Source organism: Lissotriton helveticus, chromosome 10 (assembly GCF_964261635.1).
Source record: "Lissotriton helveticus chromosome 10, aLisHel1.1, whole genome shotgun sequence".
In the NCBI taxonomy this organism is placed as follows: Eukaryota; Metazoa; Chordata; class Amphibia; order Caudata; family Salamandridae; genus Lissotriton; species Lissotriton helveticus.
Window position 1 is genome coordinate 350,937,502 of NC_136071.1, and position 24,666 is coordinate 350,962,167.

The following is a 24,666-nucleotide window of genomic DNA, read 5'->3' on the forward strand; positions in this document are numbered from 1 at the left end:
GCCACCATCTCAAAACTGAAAACATCGTCCCAAATTATTGTTCAAACATATCACAACCCCATCTTTTGTAAAAGCCCTGCAGTATTTTATTTAATAATTCAAGTAATTTTAAATTAAAAAAATTCCTAAAAAAATTTTAACGTTATCTGGTTACTACTTTACCTGTTTGACAATCACAACCTTCAAAAACCACCTAAAGAATTTTGAAAACTTTCACCGCGGCATGAAAAACTAAATTTGCAAACTGATGGAAGGTATTTTGCAATGCCATTAAATTGCAGATAAATCGAGGAAAACTCCAGAGCAATTAATTAAAGTTCCACAGATGCAATTAAATCTTTGCACCCTTGAGACATTACTTTACAGATGCCCGGCTTTTCCTACCTATGTGCCTCGCACTCTGGCAAATCATTAGGCCACGTACTGCTAGATTCTTACTTTTTGCAGCAAAGCGCCAATGATGGCTGGACCATGGCACTGCAGCATGCTCTCCTGGTTTACCGTGTGGTGCTGGATAAAATTCTTCACCATCAGCAGAAAAGCCGCCACACCACTCCTTTCCAACCTTCCTTCTAGAGATTAATGAACATAAAGGTACACAAGTCATCAATGAAACCGTATGAGGCAAGTATTTTTGAAAGTGGATATGATAAATCTGGGAGAGCAAGAATTCCAACCATAGATCCTGAAGAAAACCTGATAGGATCAAAAAGCTGGCGCAAATATAGTGACAAGTGGGCGAAGAACAAAACAAAAGATAGGGAATAAAAGTGTTGTGTAATTTCTTTCCGTTGTGACCAACTCCTTATATATGAATCAAACCTGATTGACAGAAAAGGCTCTATGGAATAATTCTCCTCACATCAGCAGTTGGGAAGAGACGTTGTTTATCCAACCAACCCCTCCAGGTCCCTTCACAGCAATACCGTTTATGTCACCAACAGTCTAAGGTAAGTGCCCGGACATTCAAAAGACAAAGGAATGTAGGGGGAAAGGAGAACAATGGGGAGGGAGAGGATAAGGGTAATACCAAGTGGAGAAAACAAGGAAGGTACTTACAGTGATACTGGTGTTCAAATAATACAAATAAGTGTAATATATTACAGCACTCTACCTAATCTTAGATTGAGAAACTTGAATAACATCCTGTAGATAGACCACCAACTTCAGAAGGGTTGGTTATAAGTCATGTTCACGCCCCATTTCATACAGTCATGGCATTCTTTTGGTAAACAAAGAATCCTATCCTTGACATCCTTATATCCACATTGCATTCCAAATTGTCCACCACTCCCCTAAAACCTGGCACCTAAGGCAGCTTGCGCAACAGCCTTCTGTGTGACGGGAAGTGCAGACGCAACTGATATATTTGTGGGGTGTAGACACTCAACCACACGCTTAGCGCAATGTTCAGGAGCATGGTGTGCGAGGAGAACTCACTGTCTTGTCGCAACTACTTGTCACTACTCTCACGGTCATTTCAATGGCACATTGGTCGGAGTAGTCAAGGAGAATGTGATGGCACTTCCACTGCACCTGTCACTTTGATAAATTAATATCACTGGCCCCCGTAGTAAAAAATATAAGTTGCCACCCATGTGTACACTGATTGATTTCGCAACATGAACTGTAAGGGTGCAGACTGTCACAGGGTTAGATTAATTAGGATTCAAATGTATGCAAAGAAGGTGTCCTTTGCAAATCATCTGCACACTGTCAGTTTCCATAAACAACAATCAGTGCTCCTGTCTTTACCTGATGATTTTCCCAGTGGGAGGAGCATCCCTTGAGCATTCCTCGAAGATGTTAATTCCGGGCCAACAAGGTCATGTGTTTCTTGATTGTCTTCGGTTTCTTTCGTCTTAGAAGCCATCTGGTCCAGAAGCGGGAGCAGCACCCCCATGCCGCCGACGCAGTTCACAACATCCTAGAAGTCGGAATTGTGAAATCAGATGAGGGATGGGATTCAATACTACACCAAACATCTTTAAAAATATTACTATGAATCCAAAGGCAAAAAGAACATGGCCAATGTATTTGCTCCTGCTGATGAACCCCCTCAGATACCCAAAACAGAGGTAGCCAAGGAAAAGAAGAAATGTGCTACAGGCGAAAGTATGTCTAAAACAATATACTTACATTGGGTAGTTTAGAATATGTAACCAAGAAATGGAACACATTTGTGAAAAACAGAAACAAGTTAACTGCAGAAAGTTTATTATTTTGGTCTCAACAGAAAATATTTACTACATATTGACCCCAGACTCAGAGCACATAAACTGATTTAGAACCGAGGAAACCATTAAAAGTTACTGTTTTGATATAAAGTCAATTCTAGCAGCTGGTGATGTTAATATTTGCTTTGAGGCTTATTGACAGTTACTGCTGTACAGTAATCAGACTAGGTTCCAGTTGTTGGGATTAAGACCATGCTGGTGTTGGCGATGCATGCATTATTCATTTGCTCTAAGTAAGATCTGTTTATCTGCTCTACAAGTCAGATACTAAGCTACAGCATTCATTGGCAATTAGGTTACAAAACATTTATTTTTACATTTCTCTAAATGAGTACCGTTTCAACTACATTGTAATCACAATGATTTTGTCATTCGACCTGTCGCTAAATTTCAACTGCTTTACAGGATATCCCCTTTTCCTGTCAAGCTATTCTCCCTGGTCACTTCTTTATTGCCACAAGTTATTTTGTGGCCTTCTTGACTCTTTATCTCCTTCAGGTATTACATTGTCCTTACAATGTATCATGTCATACCCAGTTAATCTGCCCTTCCTCAAACTACCCAAGAACCCAGTCTGGCTCAATGCATTCAATCTCATCTCCTTTAAATACCAGCATGGACCACATTCTATACACATCAGAAATGTACACCATTATGCATGCCACTGGAATTCTTGGGGCTCATAAAATTACTTATCACAATAGTAGTCACTAACAGATAACCTAACCTCTGACTAACATTCTCTCCACCACCTATGCAAAAATGGTGGCCCTTATGGTGCAATGAGTGTCCAGGAGAAAAGAGCTCTCTTTTTTGGTTTAAAACTCTAGCATTCCATCTAAGATTAACTGTAGTCTCCCCTGTGGCATTGTCCACCCGGTGGCGGGCACAGTAATGTAATGAAAAAAGTATGTCCTGTTTCAGACTAGGCTCTTCACATCACATTATTAAATGATCTTCGGCTACTTTGGCTACTTGTGTCCACTTAGAGGGGTGTGGATTCCCCTGGTAGGTACAGCATTGTACCCGTGTTTCACCCCTGTACAGGTACATCACTGTTCATGCAGATCACAGAGCGAGTGCCACAGCTTTGACAGGCATGAAAGAGTAAAAGTATACACACTGCTGCATCATGCTTGTATCTGCTCATGCCTCAAGCCTCCTGCCTCGAGATGACTGATTATCTGTATAAAAACAATAAATATGGGGAGGCCAGAAAAAGTTGGCTAGAGATAGTGTTTGTGAGTCTTTATGAGAGTGAATATGCCTGTGTGAGAGAGAATGCCTTTGGGGGGAGAGAGAGGAGAGGTAGGCGTGTCTGTGTGTGAGAGAGGAGAGGAGAGGTGGTTGTGTGTGTGAGCGAGAGGAGGGTGTGTGCATGTGTGGTTGTGGAAGGGAGAGGAGGGTGTGTGAGAGAAAGGAGGGTGTGTGAGAGAGAGAGGAGGGAGTGTGTGAGAGAGAAGTGTGTGTGTGAGAGAAGTGTGTGTGTGAGAGAGAGAGGAGTGTGTGTGTGGGAGAGAGGAGTGTGTGTGTGAGAGAGAGGAGTGTGTGTGAGAGAGAGAAAGGAGTGTGTGTGAGAGAGGGGGGTGTATGAGAGAGAGGAGGGTGTGTGTGTGAGAGAGGAGTGTGTGTGAGAGAGAGAAGTGTGTGTGTGAGAGGGAGAGGAGTGTGTGTGTGTATGAGAGAGGAGGGTGTGTGAGAGAGAGGAGGGTGTGTGTGAGAGAGGAGTGTGTATGTGAGAGAGAGGAGTGTGTGTGAGAGAGAGAGAGGAGTGTGTGTGTGTGTGTGTGTGTGTGAGAGAGAGGAGTGTGTGTGTGTGAGAGACAGAGAGAGGTGTGTGTGTGAGGTGTGTGTGTGTGTGAGAGAAGAGGGTGTGTGTGAGTGAGGAGGGTGTGTGTGTGAGAGAGGGGCATGTGTGAGAGAGAGAGGTGTGTGTGAGAGGTGTGTGCGCGTGTGCATGTGTGTGTGTCTCCACCTCAGTGTTGTGAAACAGGAAGGAGTGAACTGCGGTGCCTACAAGGAAGCAGCGTGTCCCAATACAGCAACTTCACACTAATACAGCACAGGAATGATTATCTAACTATTACGAATGATGTCCTGTCCAGCAAGAACTTTTTCTTGGACTTCCATATACTTATGAACCATCATGAAATGCGAAGTGAGTTACAAGATTCCAGCAAACTTATCATATTCAGTCCAGCACACCTACATTTATGTACGTAGCTTTCTCCATAAGTAGCTGAAATGAAGGTTTATGCTACCCTGATTCCTAAAATTCAATTCTAATAAACTCATCACTTACATTCTGGAAAAAATACAACAAATGGCCCATTTCCTTTCAAGTCTTTATCTTGGTTTTAACAGGACCAGGCAACCCAAATAAAAGGCACATCAAGAGCGGAGCAGTATGCTTTTCAAGGCAACATCCTCTTTTGCAGACCAACAAGTGTCTATATCAATATCTTCAGCATGGCACATCTCACAAATGATTTAAATTGCATTTACATTTTAAAACCACGAATTTAATTATGGTTCTAGGGGAAAATGTGGGATATAGGCATGAGAACAGAAAAAACAGTTCAGCGTGTCACTTTCACGAATATACATTGTTTGGCTCTCCTCGTGGGTTTAATATGGGATGCAATTCACTTCACTAAGTACATTCTCAGTTCATCTCACTCCTCCAATTCAATAATTGCTTTGCACATTGGCAATATTTTACATTTTCATAAATAAGCTATGAACAATCCACATCACTGTATTTCACTGACTTTTTCTGACTTTGAGTGAGTGTATGGTTTTCACTATATTTCCGTCAACAACTAAAATGTAATAATTGACACTTTTTTGCTTTCAATTTAAAAACGACATTTTAGACCCCAAACATCTTAAGATCAGTACATGAAAAATGTTCTTCCTGGCAAAACAGTACATGACTCGTGTCCACATTTCCTTTACTCAACATCATTTCAGTTGGTTCTGCAAAACCAACATACCAGTTATTGTCTTATAGTTTCTACATCACATCTTCGAATATCATTTTTGAAATGTTTCTTAAGTCCCCATACTCATTTCGTTTCATATCTGAGCAGAATTTTCTATACAGTCCCCAACTTTACATTTGCTAGGCACTAAACCTGCACGTGAACACACAAAAACTTTAGGTTTTTGCGAAATCTGCCTAAATGTCACCAGCATTACATTGGCATCATACGTATATTTTAAGCTGATTTGTACATTGTACAATCATGACTGTGTGTGTGTCTCCATACATATACACACACCCACCCACCCACACACACCCACCCACTATAATGATAAGAAATTTAGCTACCTTGTTGCGCAGTAAATAAGCAATTAATTTTGCACAGATTAATTGTTGTGTTTAATCATTTGTCGGATACTTCTTATATTATCTCGCGGGCTACGAAAAAACGAACAAAATCCATACGATATTTCCTGCTTCCTATTTCATGGTGTTCAAGTAATGTTTTGTACATGTTTTTCTGCATAGACTACACCAAGAAAAAGAGACTACTGAGGGGATACAAATTTAGTAGAATGCAAGTTTGACAAGAAATCTACATTGCAGCTCCTCTGTGCACGCCCTATCTTAGTAACAGGAGAAGTGTGGCTCAATGGTTAGAGCAGCAGACCCTGATGCAGAGGTCTAGCCTGGGACCAGGGTTCAATTCCCCGCCTCGGCGGGTCTTGGGCTCAAAAATTCCACGGACCTGATAATTCTCACCTCGGTGCCTATTCCAATCATGGAGTCCCCCTCTGCAACTCTGGGCAATAGCTTGCTTAATCTCCACAAGGGCCCCCACAACGCTTAGGATGCCTGGTCTCCACCTTGGGGGTGCCCAGGAGTGGACACCTCACAGGGAAAGCCAGGATGGGTTCCACAGCGGTATTCGTACAAGCGCCTTGAGACCCTTGCGGGTGAGTAGGGCGCTATACAAGTATCAATTTACATTTTAAAATTTTTTTAAGAGGGAAGCCGTACAAGCTGTATGCAACCACAAATCAAAGTGGACGTAAGGGATGCAGAAGTGGGCCCGACATAATCCCTAACCACAACCCCAACACAAACATTTATTTGGTTTCTCTCGTGGTAATGTTATCGTTACATTTAAATACGTTTCTGCAGTAATTGATAATGGTGGAGACCTGTTTCTTCATGCCCGAAATTATTAGCAGATCCAGTAGACAAGGCCCTCTAAATCGAGTTATCTGAGCAGAGGTTAAACCTCAAACCCAGTGGTTCGATATTGGAGAATTTAGCAGCTAAGTGTTCAACAGCAAACAATGAAGCCACTGAGTAACATTCACTCTTTTCACAAATTAAATGCAAAACAAAAGAAATTAGTACGCAGAAAAAGAACCCTACAGAGAGCCTTACCTTGATGTCCCAATTCACAACTTTGTGACCGGTCAGTCGTCCATCGTACAAATGATTTGGAGACAGGTCCAGGCAGATGTTATTTTTGCAGGCCTGCACAACAGCAAAAAAATTAAAAACATGGATTTGTGCGTTGAGTTTGTTCTATTGCTAATATAACTCTAACAGGCAGGGCCGACTTTAACACTGGTGGAGCCCTGTGCGACAATGTTTGTTGGCGCCCCCCACCCCAATGACCACCTCTGCCACGGATTCCCTTACTAAAACCCTTTGACAGTGTCCCTCAAGACTCCATAACCACTGTCTCGCAGATTCATTGATTTTTATAGCACCACTCATACCAGTGTAAGATGTCAGAGCACTTTACATCACACACACACTGCACAGAGACAATCATATGTGTGTAAATCAGTGTATAGGAAATGTTAAATCAGACAGGACTACAAGGTGTAGTGTATGAGTGACATGTCATCGATACTGGTTGGCAATATAGTTTAAGAGTCCTTATTCTGGAAAAGCACAAATTCAGAATTCAAAACATAACATCATTGTTAGGAGTTCTCTTTAATAATAAGAATTATTTTCTTCCCAAATGAACCCTTTTGGCAAGGTTAGGATAATCAAAGACTGGGCAAAAAAAACATTTAGCTCTAACATATACTTTGCAGTCTGCATGCAGTTCTTTGATGACAGTTAATAGATAGCTCAAGGTTCTAAAATAGGATTTTGACTTATAAATGGCAATTAACAGAAGGAGCTCTCTTACAGAAGCAGTAACCCACTGACCTATTTACATTATATACACTTTATCTGCATGGTACACGTTCTTAGCAGAAAGCATTTTAACCTTCTGCGCTACCTGGTCTCTTTCCAGGAAGGCGATGAATCACCTTATCTCGACTTTTTAATTAATACCTGAAAATTGCTGGAGGCCAGGAACACCGCAGCAGGTGCTTTTAAAATTATAATATACTTGCAAAAATTACGCCCGACCTCAAGTCAGCGACCGGTGCGGTGGCACCGATCGCACCGCCCTAGAGCCGGCCCTGCTAACAGGCCACTGTCTGCCAGCTTCCAACTGTGTGGCTACAAAGAAGAAAGGACACCACATGATCACCAGCACCAACGTCACTAATAGTTTGAACATGACCAAGAAAGACATGGTCAGGTGAAGTGAACTCCATTCGCCTTGGAGATGCCTTCGTTTCCGTGGCCAATGCTGCACTGACTCCAGGCAGACTGATGCAGAAAAGCTTTTTTAAACTTAATACAGAGTGGAAACTGAGTGGTGAGAGGGTTGTTTAAATTTCTTTATTAGTTTTACAATTTTTAATGTAGCACCACAATCATGTTATTCATTTGCGCATTTTCCTTGTAAATACACGCCATAGTGGTTGAGATATAAGAGGGTTCTCATAACATACAATCTTTAGACATAGATTTCAGATTTTAAATAATACATAGTATGGATGCAGAAACTAAGACACTCGGGCCTGATTACGATGTCGGGAGGACTTCAGTTTGTCCGACACAGTCTCGATCCTGGGACCGACCGACCTCTGTGGGAGCTCATGTTATGACCGTAACACAAGCTCCCATCAAGAAATGTGAGGTGTTGTTTATACCTGAACCCTATGGCTGGCACCTCAAGGTGCCTGCCACAAGGTGCAGGCATCAAGAGGGCCCCCTAACTGTAGGCAGCAAGCACAAGGGGGCCCTGCTGGAGGCCCCCAAACACGCTTTCCGACATGGTTTGCATGTCAGACAGGCCAGCATGGAAACCATTTCAGAAACTGTGCATCGGAATTTCAAGGAAAGGCCCACCTTTTGAGATTACTGGCCAGCTTCTGACTGGCCGACGGGCTCCTGTAGCCCGTCAGACACCAGCTGGAATGACCGGCCGGTTTACTTTCCAACTGCCTAGATCGTAATTAGGTGGGTGGAAAGTAAATTGAGGGGGCGATTACGATGTGGCCCTGAAGGCTCCAACCGCATCGTAATTGGCCCCTCAGTGTTGTGTATGCAAAGCAGGGAGCATATGACAATCAGCTTCTAAATGGGAGCCAAACAACATACTGAGCATCCGCTGAATGTGAAAATAACAAAAAAATAAATGGTCTTTTTAATGTATCCCTTCTAAATAGAAATCAAACTCTGTGTAGTTGCCCGGTAAAGCACAGTGTTAATCAATAGCAAGCACCCAGGGTGACAATACTATTGGACATCATAGCCGATAGCGGTGAATGAATGGCCATTCAAACCACACCCGGAACCTTCGGTGAGGTTAGCCAGGCTGGAAATAAAATAGAATTACCTCCTTGCAAATGTACTGGCTAATCACCTGATAAAGGTGCAGTTTTATAGTTCATCCGATCAGCTAGGCTTTATGCTAAAGAGATGCATCAGACAGAACTGTAGAAGAATATACAGTTAAATGGAATACCAATGTATGGTGACAGAACCAACAAGAGTCCTCCTGATCGATCTCGCTAAGGTGTACAACTTTATTAAATGGCAGCATATGTTTAAAGTTCTAGAGAAGATCGTATTTTGGCCATACTTCTTATCTTGGTTCCGGTTGCTTTGTACGGACCCCTTGGCTAGGGTAAGGGTTAGTGGGGTGTTGTCAGAGACCTTTGATATTTGCAGAGGCATGAGACAAAGATGTCCTCTTTACCCACGGCTGTAAATGTCTGGTGTGCTGCATCAGAGAGACCAGCGTATTTGACGGGTCAGGTGGATGCCACTAGAAGGGATACTACTAACACTGCTGATGTCCTTTTACATATAGTTGATGCAGACCTGTCCATGGACAGAATAGTGAAGATATTTAAACTATTTAGTAGATACTATGGTTTCAACATCAACTGGACAAAATCACTAATCTATCCATTACCAGTAAGGAGTCCATGGCTCCATTTGATTGCCCTTTCAGATAGGAGAGGCAAGGGTTTTGATTCCTGGGCATGTATGTAACACCAGCTGGGAATGAATGCTATAAGTAAAATCAGTTAGCTGCATTGACAAAAGTGCAGACAAGTGTCCAACATTGGTGGGATCTGCCCCTTTCACTCGTTAGGTGCACAGTGTCCTATCTATAAATTGATACTAGCCAGTTTACTTTAGATCCTGCAGAAAAAGCCATACTGAACAATGCTGTTGTTTAACAGAGAATCTCCGGCGGTTGCATTAACCAAGTAGACCAGAGTTATATGATGGGGTTGTTGCACTACCTACGGAAAAGGTAATGAGGATCAAAGCTGAGAGTAGTGAATGAATGGGCATGTCAGGCCACAGGAGGAACCTTCCCTCAGGGTAGGTAGGCATGTGCCAGGTGGTGGGCTAAAAGACTAGGCACGATGGGGAAGGTGGCACTACAACTTCCTGAACACACCAAAACATCTGTAAGAATTTACAATATCAACAATATGAGGCTACAAAGCAATTACGATACTGATGCCAATAAAACCGCTCTATCGGATCCAAATGAGTCCAGCTGAAGAGATTTTGGAGGCTGGCCACAGAACTTTGTGCCAACGAGTGTGGACAGGTGGGCAAATGTTTCAATTTATTATGGTCATGCCCTAAGATCAGCTATACTGGGATGGTGTTGGTGACTAACTGAAGAGGGATTCCAGAACAACTCTGAATATAGAAGCAAACACGCATTTGCAATGCAATAGGTTTCACATTGCTGATAGTTTGAGGTATTGGCTTTGCAAATAATAATACGACAATAGCTCTTACTTTCAGTAATGTGAGACCTAGTGCATTACAAATGCTTGTGTACTGAGCCAGGAACCAGCATTGCATGTCTCAGTGCAGAACCGCAAGCTGCTCCTAGAGGTCCCTAGAGAGCAAAGCACCAACATTGTATGTCTCAGTGCAGAACCGCAAGCTGCTCCTAGAGGTCCCTAGTGAGCAAGGCACCAGCACTTCATGTCGAGGTGCAGTACCGCAAGCTGCTCCTAGAGGTCCCTGGTGAGTAAGGCACCAGCACTGCATGTCCCGGTGCAGTACCGCAAGCTGCTCCTAGAGGTCCCTAGTGAGCAAGGCACCAGCACTGCATGTCTCGGTGCAGTACAGCAAAGTGCTCCAAGAGGTGCCTAGTGAGCAAGGCACCAGCACTGCATGTCTAGGTGCAGTATGGCATACTGCTCCTAGAGGTCCATAGTGGGCAAAGCACCAGCAATGCAGACCTCTTTTGGTCACATATAGAACTGCACCCTGCAGAAGATATGGTAAATCCACTCTACCCATAATGCATTGCATGCAACAGTACTACGAGTAAATTCAAATAGCTATGTCCATATATACAATTAGTAGCTTTGAAATGTGACAAATGAATTATTACATTAATTTCAGATTAGGTTGTACTCTGTGTGGAGCTAATGAAGGGAAACTTATAGATGATCTCATATAAATATGAGATGTTCTAGTGAGCGAAGTAACCACTGCCAGTCTAGCTTAGGACCAAGTGTGTGTCTTGCCTGAAGCCTTTTAAGAAAATAGTGCCTTGAGGCTGTAATTAAAATCTAGCGAGTAACAACACATGTAACACGGGGTGTCCTCATGGGAGGCTGCAAGAAGAGACAAGGTGGTTCTAAGTAGGGCCTACTAAGCCTATTGACAAGCCACCATTTACAAAGGACAAGGACAGGAGCCAATTAAAAAGATGGGTGGAAAGTGGGAGGAGCTTTATGCCCATATCCTGAATACAGCATGTCTCGAAGAGACAGCGCAAGCGCTGCCTAGGCGAGACCTAAACATAGGCTTTTGTGAGGATGGGCTGATGACACTCTCTTTGAATATAGGAAACTAATCTGAGCTATTGGGTTTATAGTGGCCTGTAGGGACTTTGCCAGATTCTGGGGGAGAGCAGACCTGCCAATGTTGAACAAGTGTTGATCAAAGATAAATTGGTGCATGAGGGTGGAGAAGGAGGTAAATGAGGGACTGCTCATAGAAATAAATAGAAAGAGTACATGTGGAAGATTGTGGCCAATGTACAACTGTTAATAACAAAAGGGATGTCTTCCCACAGGAAAGTTGTGTTACCACTTGTTTTGATGGACATTCGGAAGAGGAAAGTTAAAAAGACTTTGCAATAGAACATTCTATGTTTAGAGCAGGGTGTGAGAAACTAAGGCACAAACAGCATGTAGAGTACAAATACAGGTTACAGAGGGAGGGTTATAGATAAATAATAAACAAAGTGGGAATAGGATACAAAATTCTCTCTGCAGAACATTATGCAACAGTAAATATCAGTGAGCTTAGGCTCCACAAGGGGTGGAAGACTAGCTTTACACATCACTAGTCTTAGAAAAATACACAGATGCTTCTGCATTCAGCCCTTCTTTTGTGCTCATTGTTTCCTCACCTGTGGAGTGTAGCACAGAAGAAGCTTATTTGTCAGTTCTGAAAGCTCACTCTCAGGTTTAATTTGCGAGTTTGGTCCTGTAAGAGGAAAGAACGGTGTTGTTAGCTCTAATGATGAAATGTGGGTTCTGCTCGTGAGCTGGTAACTGATCACAGCCCCCTCTCATAGCTTCACACAATGCATTCTCAGTGCATACCACCAGAACTTGACCATACCAACTATTAACGCAGGTATAAAGCTAATAGTTGTGAATAGAGGTATAAACAATTCATTTGCACAGCCAGAGAGCACAGGGAAAAGTTATCAAAATGTTTCTCTTTTATCATATTTATAGCATTTTTCTAATTAAAACTTAAGTTTACAACAAAATCATCCACAAAAATGGAAAGAGTAGGATAATATAGACAAAGGTACATTTTAATACAAAGAGAAATAGTTACCATAGCATAGAACCACAATAGTTTTCTTGAGTGAATAACTGTTAGTTGAGGTATTTTTCATAAATATTTTTTTCAAAAGAACAATAAACATTTATTAGTCTGAATTGTGATACCTTGTTTGGTTGCCAGTTACAGAAGAAATTAATGATTTAATGTATTTATCCTTCTGCAAGGAAATTATAATTTTTGTTTAGAAGTAAAAAAAAAAAAAATATGTAAAACCAGTAAGTTTTCAGATGGTAGTTCAATTGTTCCTTCAGCTTCAAACATCTAAAGGAGGCAATGTCAAATAATTTGACGCATCTCTAATTCTATCCATGCAGGACTTAATTCTGCAAGAGTATGTATGGCTGTTGCTTGCCTTTAACACAGATTCAACTCGCAGTACTTTGGAAGATTTGCAGATTATCATTCGTTCATGCCTATTTGTCTCAATAATGGAAAAACTAACATGGTAAAGTGGATAAACAAACATGGAAAGGAAATGTTTGCTCTCACCTGAACAATGAAGTGCTTTGACCTGGCCCGGTTGAAGTGCTTCGTGGAAGATATAAACTGACCCCAGCTGTCCCTGCAGAGACGTCGGGGTCCCCCACTCTGTGTCTTGGGTCCCTGCAGCAATGGTGGACACCAGGCCTTCTCTTGGGTTTGGCGAAGTCCCCACGCCCCACCCGTGGGTCGGCATAGCTGTGGCTGGAAAGGACTGAGACCGACTCAGTGGAGAATGCGATGAGAAAACAAGATCCGGGGAATGGGAGTGAGAAGTAATGACAGTCGTGGTGGTGCGGTGGCCTGCAGAACCAATGCAGCAGGAAGTAAAGGACTAGGAGAAAAAAAAATGTTGCTGATGATTAAAAACACATCCACTGTTTGCGCAGGTGTGAGCAGGAACTGGTAGCCATTTTACAACTGATTTTAGACAAAGTATAACAAAAACCATTACAAGATGGCCAATCGTACATCCGCATTCATGCACACTCATGACAGACATCTTTTACTTTTGTTTCTAGACGTTAATCAACATCTTTACAGGACAAGTACTGACAGAGAAAGTAGCTCAGCAGCCAAAGCCAGTCCCATTGGCTTTGCCAAAGCTTATTTAGACTAGTTCTTTAACTGCCCTTTTGCTCTTGCCTCCATCTCATATACAATGAGACTCATCACCTACAGCAGTGAACAAATTATTCAGATTTCCAGTATAGTCATTTATCTTTGTGGCTACTGATGCTTTAGCCTCAGGTAGTCTTTGTCATGGATGACTTACACTTGGGCGCTTCTGTAACAATGAGTAGGATATAGTCTAGCAACACAGTGGAATGATTTTATGCAAGTTATCTTGATTAAAGCCCAAACGTTTTGACAGAAGGCCCTTATTTTTAGGCACTTGAAAAAAGTACATTCTATATGTGCCGACAAATGAATATGGTAGTACAAAGATGCATATAAATAAGCAAACCTGCACTTGCATACTTTTTTCTGGGGCTCACAACATCAAATCCACACAGTGAAACAACGTTTTAGACAGTTGAATGAGTTCCCATTTTTGAAGCTTTTTTTAAAACCAATACTTCCCCTAACCTCTTTAGGTTTGATGCTTAATAATTTTAACAATATGTTTAAAGAGACAAGTCTATTGCTATTTTTAATATGTATTCCTTTGCAAGGTATCACTTATGGAAACCATAGCCTTGCTAGTCTCACAGATGCGTGCAGGGCAGGACTGGAAACCTATAGCATCCCTGGCAAATATGTTCAAATCAGCCCTGGTCCCTTCCTCTGTGCTCTCATATCTTTCTCTTCTTTTTTTGCCTTTCCTGAAACCCCTCCCCCACCCCCTGCCTGTTTTAATCTCCTCGTGAAGTTGGAGAAAGTGAGAGAACTGCCAGCAGCCGCCACCTGTCCAACAAGTATTGGCAAAACCAATAAGTCTCACATATGAAAGCTATTAGCTTTGGCAATGTTTTGAAGCTATGCTGTACAGCAGCGTGGATGCTTTGCAGTGTGGCTAAAACACATTTTTAAAGGAAAGTGCTGTGATGCAGCCAGGGCTGATGCCCTACTTTTTTTTTGAAAGATCATTAGTGCTGGATGCATCCCAATTCTTTTTCTATTAATATTTTTAGCCATACTGCACAGCTATACAGCACTGCTAAAAATCGTTGCCAAAATCAACAAGTCCCATGCTGTACAGAATGAACAAATGGCAATGGTGGAGTCAATGGTGAGACCTATTGGTGTCTCCAATGCTTGTTAGGTCTCATCACAACAACCCTGTGATTCTGAGCAAAAGCAGTTAAACTCTCAATGCATGAATAAGAAAAAATATGACATATGGCAGAAAAATCTTTTCACATAAAAAAGCAATTGCGTCCATGTCTTAGAGAAAATACATTTGGAAACAGATAACATCAGTTGTCACAATAAAAGCTGCGACCATCTGTCACTATAAACAGCCATTTAAAATGAGAAATGGGCTTCTTTAAAGTGCATGTGGCATAGTAAAACATAGTTAAAAATGGCAAGAGGTTCAGCAAGGACGAGAGGGAAGAAGAAAAATAAAATGAGTGCCTCAACCACAGCCCAATCAGCAGAAGGACAGCAATCAAGCTGAAGCAATCAGTGCTTGGTTCATGCTCCAGCCAAAAGAAGAGGTGCTGAAGTCAGCACATGTTAGACAATTAGAAGGCAGCAAATAAGAATGAAAATAAAGCCAACAAATGGTAAGCAATGGTCAGACTGCAGGCCCGTTGCAGTTTAAAATATCTCTTGCAAGTGAGAGTAAATGCTTATGGAAAGATCAGACTATCCTGGCCTGGATGTGGCAGTCTATCAGGTAATCTTGAAAGGGATCCCTTGAAGGCCAGCTCACAGGCATACACAAGAGCAGACATTCCCAACCCAACACACACAACATGAAAGCACTTCTAAGTCACACTATCACTACCTCGTTGAGGGAGGGAAATCGTAGCTGCGCAGTCTTGCTCAGTTGCCCGTCCATGTATACATTCACCAGGTTCTGTCCGAAGGGCCGCCGGCCAGCCACATGAACAATATCCACGCAGTGCTAAAAAACAAATCGACGACACAGAAGAGCAAATCAACAAGCAATACAAAAGAATCTGACCATATATAATGTAATGTAATCCGGTCCTCATGTAAAGCACTCTAACACCTTTGGACCAAGTTTGTGCAGTATATAAATACAAAAAATAGAATAAATAAAACCATGTGATATGACATTACCAACTATTGGTGCGTGGTAGCACTCTGCATAGCACTTACCCCAAGTCATGCAGACATTTCATATCTTCATATTCTGTTTGTTCCTTGGTCAGCAATGACCACCTAGACTACCTAGTCTGCATGTCATCACCCATTGTAGTGCCTGGAGTCCCTTACACAAACTTGCAGTTTTGGAAACTGTTATATTTTTCTAATGGGGGATGTGGAATGTTAAGGTGGTAATGTGGTGTTTATTGTTCCATGCCAAGTGTGGAGATTCCGTTCTAGGAAATAGGTGCTGGTTGGAGATTGGAGACCATGTTGAGGTGTTATTTCCTCCAATAAACTTACTACAAAGCATCTGATATCAAGTGATGCTTACAAGATTTGGTGATGGGGACCAGCACAGCTCTAGGAACAGCTCTGTGGTCACAGAAGGGGCCAATAATGTGATCACACCTCAGCATATGGGGAGCTTTTCCTCTGTTTCACGCTGTAACGAGGTAATATTGAACATTATATGAGTACCAATTAACCCAGCTCTACTGTAAAATCTTGAACGGATTGTGTTATTTTTAATAAAATATATCTGCGAAGGCATCACAAGCAACATCCAGGCTTATCAAGGAGCATTTGCAGACATTGGCAGAGAGTGGTCCCCCGATTTTAGTTTGGCTACATCAATATGACCTTTACATAATCATAATTCTGAGAGTACTCAACAAGGTAATGGTAGGAGATGATGTTTTCGTAGAAGAAATTGTGGAAGGAGCTAAGCTTGTCTTTGCTGGTCACTTGAGAGCGCCCAGGGGTTATGTCTACAAAAAGGTTGTTAAACCAAATGCCATGACAGTCCAACATAAACAGGGGAGGGTTCCGATTCTTGCAAGGAATGAGGTCAAAACTATGCTTGAAGATATGGTGAAAGGGGAGATTATTGAGCCCATAGAGGCTTCCTCTTGGATTTCTCCAGTAGTAATTAGGGAGAAAGCTGGTGGGGTCTTTGATTTTGTGTGGATCTAAACAGTATCAATCACAATATTGTAGTTGACAAATACCCTCTACCTAATATAAATGCGTTGGTTTTAATGTTGAAAGGAGAAGAATTCTTTAATTAACTTGACCTGAAATATGTGTACCACCAGATTAGGTTTTACAAAGACTCAAAACCGCTTACGCCCTTATAACTATGAAAGGAAACTTCCAGTTCACCAGGGTGCCATTTGGGCTGTCATCCGCTGCAAGCGTGTTTCTAAGTATGATGGTGGAAGTATTCAGAGGGATGGAAAATATAATTTTCTTTCAAGATGACATCCTGGTGTTTGGTGAAATAGTTTCCCTTAAACAGGTGTTGCACAGGCTTATTGAGTCTGGGTTGACTCTCAAGACAGAAAAATTGTAATTCCTAGTGGAGGAAGTTGAGTACATTGGGTATACTCTTTCAAAGGAAGTGAGAAAACTAAATAGGGCTTGTTGAAAGCGATATGATATGATGCAAAGCCAGTGAGGTAGTTGGAGGGACAATGAGACCTGGCCATGTAAATGGACATGTAGAAACTGTCTTGTCATAGTGTCCCTTGACCAATACCCATTGCTCACCCCTGCGTTGACGATTCAAACTGGCTGTGCGTCATTATCGTTGCACATGTATGAGTGATGACGCATGCAAGGGAATATGTCATCACTCTTTGCTACCATCAACTCATGACATATACGTGTAAATGCATTTTTTGTTTTCCTGACGCTGCACAGCATCAGCGAATGGCATTTCTTTCTGCAAAAAGCATTGCCACATTACAATAGGTTGAAAAGATGAGACCTTCTTGGTTTGTCACTGTTTGTTATATTGCAGTCAATATAGGGCATTAGCCTAGTTAAAAGACCTCATAATATTAGGACAGAAAAAAGGAAACCGAAGCCGAGGTCTATAAATCATTCTCCTTAGAATTACACGGTGTGGAAAAATGTTTAAAAACCAGACATTGAGTTTTCTATTTTCTCTTTTCACCGGTCCCCTTTCATTTTATTGCTTCTCATTTATTTTGCTGATTTTATTTGCAGAGCTCCCGCAGCTACTAAAAGTTGTTACAGGGCTGCCTCCTTGCTTCTTCAAGGGTGCAACATGTCTTTTGCCATCACTGCTTCTAAACCACCAGCAATCTTGAAATGGTATTGTCTATAGCATACCACTGTGTTACTGTTCCAAGATGGCCACCATGTATTGAAGCAGCATGTCGGCCATCTTGGATCAGCATAACAGTGATACAATATGCCATTCCAAGACCAAGGTCACATGCGATGTTTACTAATCGTCCATCTTGAAATGCATTGTGCATAGTGTATCATTGCTTTATTGACCTCTGTATTATCATGAGTATTTTTAATAATTAATGCTCAGAAGAGATTCAGCATTACATAGAGGGTTATTATATTTTTGAACTAATTATTTTTGGAGCGTAGATTTGAGTGAGCAATTTTCTAAGTAGAGCATCTATCATAAGCATTTTTTTTAATTGCCGAAATCCTTTACTATGCTACTATTTCTTTATTAACATTCATCTTTGGTTCATCTCATGATGAATTAACTCGTATTCTAAGCTAAGTTTTACATGTAATGAATATCTGCCAAGAAAATTATAATTATAATTACAATTAAATATGCTGGGGCCATACAAAGAGGAACCACCTAGAGCTACTTTTCCCTGTAGGAAGAAGGAGTGTGTCTACTGTGGCTAGAATTGCTATGGACCTGAGAACAAAACACAATACCAGCTGAAACCTTAGCGTGGGACTTAACACCCCTCTTTGTGCGTGTACTTAACATGAACAGCCAGTCATTGAGACATGAAGACCTACAATTTTGCTGACTTGGTCTTGAGGTCAACACCAAGTGTTGTCAATAACTTACTAGCAGCAAGGACTGATTCAAAATGGCAGTACATAGGTTGCAGAGGAGACTATGATGTGAGTTTGCAGATTACAGATTATCAACAGATATTCGTACAAGGTTTTTTGCGAGCCCTCAGCCCATGACACTGGGTGCCAGACCGAATAAACTCCTTCAAATCTGCAATTTTCTCCATGAGGTGCTAAGTGAATCCCTTCTAGGCTTCATGGGGTATATCTACCACTAATAGTCTGGCCCTAGAGGAATTCCAGCTTATTTCTGAGGGTCTCTGATATGCCAACCAATAAACATTATTTTATGACGTATGTTTCATAAGTTATTTCTATTCAAATGTTTGTTGCCACCCTGACCCTAGACTAATTGTCCCCCTATTGCCCATAGGTGTACCTGGACAGCTGAGTGCCAGCAATATTGTAATTTATTGATGACGAACAGTAGAAGCTGATATACATATCAGCTTTTGAGATTTTTATGTACCCTGGATGCAAAACACAATGTGCTAGCCTATCGCTCAGCCCTCCTTGGCACCCCATATTGGAACCATTCCACTGGCTCTCCATTCAGAAGAGATGTCAATTCAAGATGCTGATCTACACCTATGAAGCCCTACACAATCAAGGGCCAGTGTACATCAACCACTGCACAAACTTCCACCAACCATCCAGACACCTACTCTCCACCTCCCTCTCCTTTGCTCACACCCCTCGCATTCGCTGAAGAACAGCGGAGGACCCTTCTTCTCCTATCTTGCTGCTAAGTCCTGCAACGACGTCCACCTTCACCTCTGGAACTCATCCTCTCTTCTACAATTCAGGAAAAGGGCTCAAGACCTGGCTGATAAGCAGCAAGGCCCTCGATACCTGGATAACCTCGTGGGTGATTAGCCATGCTTAATAAATCCTGATTGATTGAGTGTAATAACTCACTTGCCCTTTTACTCATGTTAGGTGCCAACCCAGTTACAGGAGATGCCAAACACCTATTTTCCTAAACTCTCAACAACACATTGTTGGCAATCAGGAGCATCGTCTAGTTTACATTTACTTTAATCTATTTTTGTGGGAGGCTCTGCATGCTTGGCAGAACAGTTTTAGATATCTTGGCACAAGACTGGGCTATGGTAGGGATTTCAGGAAAAGGTCATAGAGATAAGAACCACATTTTTACATTTTCCCATCAGTCCTTTGAATTATGGATTCACGCTTCACTCCTGGGAGCACAACTAGAGTCTGAAGATCCAAAGGCATTTGAGGTTGCAGAGTCTTCACACGCGTCAATCCACAGGCTAATACTGAGATATAGTGGATTAACATCTGGCATTATGGTTATTCGTTTTTTCACTTTTTGAAGTGACATGGTGTTCTATTTGTTTTCTTTCTGAGACTGCAGATAAAGTAACGTTACTTTTTCAAGGAAATAACATTGATAAAACATTGGCTTTTACAGCCTGAGCTTAATGTATATTTCTGTATCCAGGGCGAAATCGATTCAACCTTCTGAAGTAAGCTATGCCTGCTGGTCTACACTAGCATTTAAGGGTCTACAAAAAGTCATACTTGGCCAAACATTTGCAGAGCAAAAGTACCCAAGGCTCTGGACCCCCTTGATAAACAGCAATAACCTCCAAAGATATTGTCCAGAATCCAAATACTATCCCAGAAACTGGAAAAAAGGCCTTACTCACCCATGCTGAGTCGTTGAAGTGGCACTCCGGCAGGGCCACGGTCATGTATTCTTTTTTTGTGCATACTGCCACAACCAACATCCCATCCGGAGTGAAGAACGCTTCAAAGCCTGTTCCACTTGCTGTGAAAAAACTGATGAAATACAAATGGCTGTTATTGACCAGTATTAGTTAAAATGTGGAACCGTGGTCAACTGGGGTTCGGGGTAATGTCATAAGGGTTCTAATAGGCACTGATGTTCTTTGCATTTGGGCAGCTTGCCAGGCCCAGGAGGAGTCAAGGAATCCTGCATTGAAATATCTCAGAGGTGTCCGAGAACATTCATGTGGATGTTTCAGGTGGGCACCTAAACTGCCAGGATACCCTGAGGATATTAAAAGGTATGCATGAGGGACCAGGAAACTCTGTATGCAGAGCAACGGAGAAGGCAATAGGTGCAAGAAAATGCTGTAGGTGGATTCTCCAAGGGTAGTGCCACAGAGTCATTTGCATGGATATTATGGGTGCAAGGGAACCCCAAGTGGGCATATTACAAAAAGCACATGTAGTGTAATTGTGTAGCACACACATACTACAGTGAGTACTAGAGGTTCAATTGAGCCACAGAACTGGCATGCAGGACTGTAGTGCGCATGACAGGCAAGTGAATCGAACATAGATATGGTGGACGGAGACCATGAACTGAAGTGGAAAAGCCCATTGATATTACAGCGGATACTAGATGTTCAACGAAGCTGGATATTTAGATTTTGAGATGCCACGTAGCCCTCCAGTACACACATCACATGAGGTGCATGAGAACTGCATGGGGGTGTTGGGGAAAGTGTTCTGACAAGGGCGGATTAATTCCTCGAAGGAGGCATGCCCTATTAAAGGTGAGATGGCAGAACAAGGGACCATAAGAAATGATTTAGAGGGGCATTGGGTTCAGTTAAGTAGGCATATGAATTTCTAAGTCACAATATGGTTGGGAATTCAGGAAACTACCTACGCACAGGAGTTATTATGACATTAAACTATCCTAACTAAACGGGGCAACCTAGCCACTATCTCCCAGGGGCTGGGCCTCCAAGATCTGTTCTGCTACTGCTCCTAGGTAGACTTTCAGACCTACTCAGCCACCTATAGTCAACGGACTTGAATGATTCCGAGATAAAGGTCAGCACTGAGTGCTCCAACGTGGTTTCAATGTGACATTTTAGCACCTTATAAAAATCTCTAAATAGTAGGGTTTTTTTAATAGAACAAATCTTGCTGCTTCTTATCCATGTCCTAACACACACATGAGCTTGAAGATGTTTGCACTCTACATAGACATATGACAGACTTTTTTAGGCTTTTAAAAAGACGATGATAACTTTTTATTTAAAAAAAACAAAAAAACAATTAGTACACTTAACGTGTTGAGAAAAAAAGAAGTAATTGCTGAATGTGTTTTATTAACGTTGAAAGTGCTTTGAAGAACAAATAGTGTTTGAACTTTTTCCCCAAAACAAAAAGTGTGTTCCAATTTATATGGCCGCTGGAAAGATTTTTGATTGCCTTGACAAAATAACTTTTTGTCCCTTACCTCTGCAATGAATCAGTCCCATCCACCTCTTGTGCAATCACCTCTAATGTATCATACTTTAAGCGCATTATGAGATTTAACAAATGAGATCTGGCGTTGGGGTTGTGCCAAATAAGTGGCGCAATCCCAACGCAAAATATTGGCATCAACGAATACTTTTTTTTTTTAACTCTGCCACAAAGAAATTGGCAACAATGAGAAGCATGGTGGTAGATCTGTTATGCTTAATTGGTTGCAAAGTCTACATTTTAAAATATTTGATTGAGTTAATGCATTTGCTGTGAAGGTGCCCAGTAAATCTTCGGGAATAGTATTAATGGTGAGATAACTCTGGTGGTTAACGCACTTGCTGGAGAGATCTGTGTTTTGTAAAGTCCCAGACTTGAATCAAAGTAGTAGAGAAGGTAAATGTGTCTCCTGCAAAGTACATCATCTAACACTCAGATGACAGATTTTTATTTTAGGTAGATAGTAAAGTGGGTTACTGCTTTTAACACAGAGGTTCTTTTGTTACCTGCAGTTCATAAATTGTAATCCTTCTAGAAGACCACAGTGAAGTATGAAGGACACGTGACTCCTACACCTTGTAACCCTGACTGTCTCATGTAACTCATTTTGTACATTGATTTACACATGTACATGATTTATTGGGTTGCATAGCGCTATAAGAGAAATAAAATAGTGCTATTGAAATTGTTATTTGTGTAAATACAGGGACAGGCCAACACACCTGACATTCCTAAAGTGCATGCATCTATTATATACAGGGACTGAACAAAGGCAAAAGCATGCCTCTCCTAAGTATTGGTGAAAAAATAACAAGCTGTGTGCCTTTGTTTTCCCTCTGTGGCATTTACATTTAAATGTGAGGTTCCAGGCCGCCTCCAGTCAGGATATTCAAACAAAAGGAGGCGTGATGGCCCCTTAACTTCGGCCCAGCTGGAGGTGGAAAAAAAAACTCCCTGTCTGCAACTTGCTGCTGGGAATCGAAAGCAAACAAGGGGCAGGCGCTGCTGAACGTGTTCCGCAGTCTGAAAATTACACCAGGACAAGTTCAGCATATTTCTGTGGGGTCCAACTTCCTGGCAGGGGGGACGGTGTTCACCCTGTGAAAAGAGTGGGTGGACGCCGTGTACCTGCGTGTACCCCGACTTGTGCCCTGGGTGCACTTCTGTGAACTTTAGGATGTATTTTTCAAAGTAAAGAAACAAAAACTATTTTGCAAGGGTCTTAGGAAACTATCAGGTAGATCGTTTACAGAATAAGAACTGAATGACAAGTTTGGAAAACACTTTTTTACCAGGTTTTTTGATAACACAGGTAAAGCATCAGCCAGATACAAATACAAAACAAATCTACTTCCACTGATGCACCCCTAACAACTGCCCTTCTGGTGGAGGCCTACACTGCGCACTGGACTGGATGAGCCCCTCCTCCCATGACCGCAGGAGCACTAATGCTGTCCACTTACCTATAGAGCTGCTTTCGCTTCAGTCCTACAAGGAGCTCTTGCCCATCTGTCACTTCATCGTTCAAACAAATCCAGGCATGGAATGCAAACCCACTTCCAGGCCACCGCTGGATGACAGGAACCATGATGCCTGACATACTCGGCATGAGATCAAAGTACTGCAATGCCCTCTCTGGTCCTTCTTTTCTGGCCATGGCCGAGAGCGCACGCACCACCTGTGTAGCATACGGGTGGGCCGCAGCTTTGCCTGCCACACGTAGCAGCTTGATCAGTTGGCGGAGTTCCCCAGGTCTGATGGAAAGCTGGCCCAGGACCTGCAGCAGGCTGATCAGATTCTCTGCACACTTGGCATCCAGCTCCTGATTGGCACCTAGTGCCGCCAGTAGACAGCGGACCATTCCAGCCTCAACGCATGTCATACGGTTCTGCAAGGATGAATCGCAAAGTTTTTTTAACCAATCAGAGACGAAGATCTGAAGGTCATGGGAAGTCAGATCAGGGATCCACTGCACTAGGATCAGCAGTGGTTGTTCATTGCGGATGAGCGGCAGAGGAGTTGAGCTGTGATCGCCCTCCACAGCCTAAAACCAAACAAATTGCATACATAATTAGAGAACAAGTGCAAAAAAGAAAAGGTGAGAAAATTAAATTGAAGCACATCAAGTAGTATGAAATAAGAAAACAGGTAAAAAGTAACAAAGATGAAAAACGAGTACTATGAAAGATAAGTAGACGGAAAGGATTGCAAATAAAAGCAGGAGAACAAGAATTCACAAAAAAAAAATCTGAAAAAAAGCTGGAAAAAATACTCAAAAGTGAAAAATTTGGAAAAATTACAGAAAAAAAGGTAGCATAAGTGGAAGACGGATGGAATGAAAGGAACATACACATTAAAGATAGAGGAAGAACAGGAGTAAAGGTAGAGCGAAAAAAGTAAATTAAGTAATTTAATACAGGTGTAATGTCAAATAAAAAGAAAAAGGATGATTCAGAAAATATAAATATAAAAGATATGGGAAAGAAGGAAAAGAAAAAAAGATAATCATAGAATATCGAAGGAAAAGAGTGGCAGAGACGAGAATCGCATTCCATTACAACTGTCCTGATCTATGAAAATGACAAAACAGATCAATTGCTGTGGAAATGATATTATTAATCTCTGCAACAAAACAGTGGCATCGCACTTATCCTGAAGTACAAAAATATCCTCATAACAATCAGCAACAATAAATTGCATTACAACTAATGCACAATTATTCTGCAGCAGAGCAATGAATTTGCTACTACTGTACCTCTACGTTGCCTACAACAACTAAGTTGCATCATAACTGACCCACAATATTACAAT

At 41.8% G+C, this 24,666-nt stretch overlaps 1 protein-coding gene across 1 annotated transcript in view; it reads right to left on the reverse strand.

The window, feature by feature from the left end:
- The window catches only part of NBEAL2 (neurobeachin like 2), a 682,983-nt gene that overhangs the window by 207,272 nt on the left and 451,045 nt on the right, over nucleotides 1-24,666 (reverse strand). The window contains exons 13-20 of the mRNA XM_078662556.1: nucleotides 23,319-23,899; nucleotides 20,277-20,409; nucleotides 15,407-15,526; nucleotides 12,961-13,285; nucleotides 12,023-12,099; nucleotides 6,640-6,732; nucleotides 1,756-1,927; nucleotides 439-572 (exon numbers count right to left, since the gene is read on the reverse strand). Coding sequence (XP_078518682.1) covers nucleotides 439-572; nucleotides 1,756-1,927; nucleotides 6,640-6,732; nucleotides 12,023-12,099; nucleotides 12,961-13,285; nucleotides 15,407-15,526; nucleotides 20,277-20,409; nucleotides 23,319-23,899 — 1,635 coding nt within the window. The remainder of the gene's footprint in view (nucleotides 1-438; nucleotides 573-1,755; nucleotides 1,928-6,639; nucleotides 6,733-12,022; nucleotides 12,100-12,960; nucleotides 13,286-15,406; nucleotides 15,527-20,276; nucleotides 20,410-23,318; nucleotides 23,900-24,666) is intronic.